The sequence below is a fragment of the Momordica charantia genome (assembly GCF_013281855.1).
Source record: "Momordica charantia cultivar OHB3-1 chromosome 3 unlocalized genomic scaffold, Mcharantia_2.0 BLBB01000003.1, whole genome shotgun sequence".
Classification (NCBI taxonomy): Eukaryota; Viridiplantae; Streptophyta; class Magnoliopsida; order Cucurbitales; family Cucurbitaceae; genus Momordica; species Momordica charantia.
This window is the reverse complement of record NW_028275161.1, coordinates 17835817-17838974: the sequence shown is the minus strand read 5'-3', so window position 1 is coordinate 17838974 and position 3158 is coordinate 17835817. Positions and strand designations below refer to the sequence as shown.

Genomic DNA, 3158 nt, shown 5'->3' with positions numbered 1-3158 from the left:
ACGTCCCAACCCCGACCTCGTTCCCAATTCAATTTTTAAATTTCTTATTAATATATATTTATTACACTTTTCTATTTTTTAAATTCTAAAATAATTAAAAACAATTATAAAACCAATAATTTTTCTGGAGAATATCTCTAAGACCAAAGAAGGAGCTGGAAATAGGGATTAAAAATTTTCAAAAGCATGAGAATGGGTAAGACATCTTCAATCGCAACTACATCATTGTTATCTCTACCCTACCTAGAATTTTTCCTCTTATTTTCAATTTTCTAACTTTTTAAAAACAGAAAACTAAAAATGTTACCAAACATGTTTGGACGTCTGTTTTTCAAAAACAGGAAACAAAAATATTATGAACAGGTCTAACTAAATCAATGTCAGTTGATCAATTGATACGTATATATTTGGTAGGGTCAATTTTTAAAATGTAACTCATCTGTGGATCGAAGTAGTGTCATTCATCGATTATTAATATATATTTTTTTAATAGAACGATCCTTCCACTCTCGTGAATCACATGAGGGAGAGGGAGAGGGAGAGAAATTAAATAAAATGAATCTTTTTTTCTTGAGTACAAAAATGAATCACGTTGAACAAACTAAAATATTTAATTTTCCTCGAAAAAAAATAAACTAAAATATTTAATTAAAATTTTGTATTGGAGAGAGGAAAATTTTGTCTCACTCTTGGAATATCTTAGGTTTGTATTACGTTGTTATGGTAGATAATATTTTAAATAAATCACGTGAGGGGAGACAGAGAGGACACAACACTCTTCAATCACGTGAAACTTACAAAATCTCAAATTAAATATATGTATATATATATATATATTTTAATAATTGTTTACACATCATTTTTTAAATTCATACGCCATTCTCATCCCAAACCTCAAGAACCCAGAAAAGTTTCAGCCCCAAAGCCCTTCAAAATGTCTCTCTCTATGCCCAAAACAAGGAGACCTGCCTCTTTCACACTATAAATACAAGCTTTCATCCATTGCCAAAACACAAAAACCAAACATGAAGTCTCCAATTTCCTCCTTAGCTTATATTTTTGTTGTCTTGTCCTTTTCATGGGTAGCTTCTGCTTACAACCACGAAGATTTTCTTCATTGTCTTTCTTTTCATTTTCCCAACGACTCTTCAATTTCAAAGATTATTTACACTCCAACCGATCCTTTATATTTTTCAGTTTTGAACTTCTCGATTCAGAATCTAAGATTCTTGGGTGGCAAAACTTCAAAGCCTCAAGTAATCGTGACGCCGTTGCAAGCTTCCCACATTCAAGCATCCATCATTTGTGCAAAAAAGAACGGCTTCCAGATACGAATACGAAGTGGTGGCCATGACTACGAGGGTCTTTCCTATGTCTCCGATGTTCCTTTTGTCGTCGTTGATATGATAAACCTTCGGTCGATTGACGTTGATGTGGAAAAAAGAGTAGCATGGGTGGAATCTGGAGCCACCATTGGCGAACTTTACTACAGAATTGCAGAAAAAAGCAAAACTCTAGCGTTTCCAGCTGGGCTTTCCTCGACAGTTGGCGTTGGTGGGCACTTTAGCGGTGGTGGTTATGGTTCATTGATACGAAAATTTGGCCTTGCTGCCGATAATGTGATTGACGCTTACTTCATTGATGTCAATGGTAAGCTCCATGATAGAGAATCGATGGGGGAGGATTTGTTTTGGGCCATTAGAGGAGGAGGAGCAAGTTTTGGAATTATTCTTTCATGGAAAGTAAAGCTTGTCTCAGTTCCACCAATGGTGACTATTTTCAAAATCACAAGAAACTTGGAACAAAATGCCACCGATCTAGTCCACCAATGGCAATACGTGGCTAACAAACAAGATGACAGACTTATCATCAGGATCATATTAAATGCCACAAACAAAAACAATCATCAAAATGGTAAAAGAATAGTATTGCAAGCAGCTTTCAAAGGCTTCTTCCTTGGAAAGGTCGAAGAACTTCTTCCCATCATGCAAAATACTTTCCCTGAACTAGGATTGAGGAAAGAAGATGGTATAGAAATGAGTTGGATTGAATCCATTATCTATTTTGCCAAATTGCCTAAAGGACAAGCAAGTGCTCTTCTCGACAGGAGTTTGGCTCTCAAAGGCACCTACAAAGGAAAATGTGACTATGTAAATGAGCCAATCCCCAAAGCTGGACTCGAGGGTATATGGGAATTGTTAAATGAAAAAGATCTTGATTTTGCACAACTGGATCTCATCCCTTACGGTGGAAGAATGGATGAGATTTCTGAATCAGAGATTCCCTTTCCGCATAGAGCTGGAAATATTTACAAGATTCATTATACTGTGGCTTATAGTGGAGATGCTGAACAAAGACATATAGGTTGGATCCGTAAGTTTTACAATTACTTGACTCCTTTCGTTTCAAAGAATCCGAGGGCTACGTATCTCAATTATCGAGACCTAGACATCGGAATGAACAACAAAAATGGGTGCACCAGCTATGAAAAAGCAAGCGTATGGGGACTTAAATACTTCAAAGGTAATTTTAAGAGGTTGGTGAGAGTAAAAATTAAGGTTGATCCTACTAATTTCTTTAGGAACGAGCAAAGCATTCCTTCTTTTTTAACATGGTGGAAGAAGGAAGGACATGAGATGTCTTAAGATATGCTTAGATGAAAGCCCGACCCGTTAAATGGATGTATACTGAGATCAGAACGATGGGCTTTTATACTTTGGTTTTTAGTTTATGCCTTAGAAAATTTGCTATTTTTGCATTAAATAAATATTTCCTAGTTTGGTTCTTGAACTTTTTTTTATATTAATTTTGTTTAACTTGGATTTTTTCCATCTAAACTTGTTTTATTTTAGTAGTCTTTTTCTATGAAATTCACAAATATGATAGAATCTTTAACATCTCTTACAGAATAGAGATACATTAAATTATTAACTACTGAATTATATACATGCTTATATTTCCTCACATATATATACAACCTCATGTTTAATGACATAGATATTGATTTGTTATCAAGGTTGTAGATCCTGCATCCGAACTTATATATTGTAATTTCCTCCCAATTTAATATTGATTTCAACTTGTTGGACCTCGGTCATAGTATTGTTCAACTCAAGCAACGAGCTCCATTATATGATCTAGCAGCATAAGTCACACGA

General features: G+C 34.8%; 1 protein-coding gene across 1 annotated transcript; it reads left to right on the top strand.

The window, feature by feature from the left end:
- The first annotated feature begins 854 nt into the window (after positions 1–854).
- Positions 855–2790, top strand: LOC111020173 (tetrahydroberberine oxidase). The gene has a single exon (XM_022296750.2). The coding sequence runs from the start codon at positions 1026–1028 to the stop codon at positions 2643–2645; it is 1620 nt and encodes a 539-aa protein (XP_022152442.1). The 5' UTR covers positions 855–1025; the 3' UTR covers positions 2646–2790.
- The last annotated feature ends 368 nt before the right edge of the window (positions 2791–3158 follow it).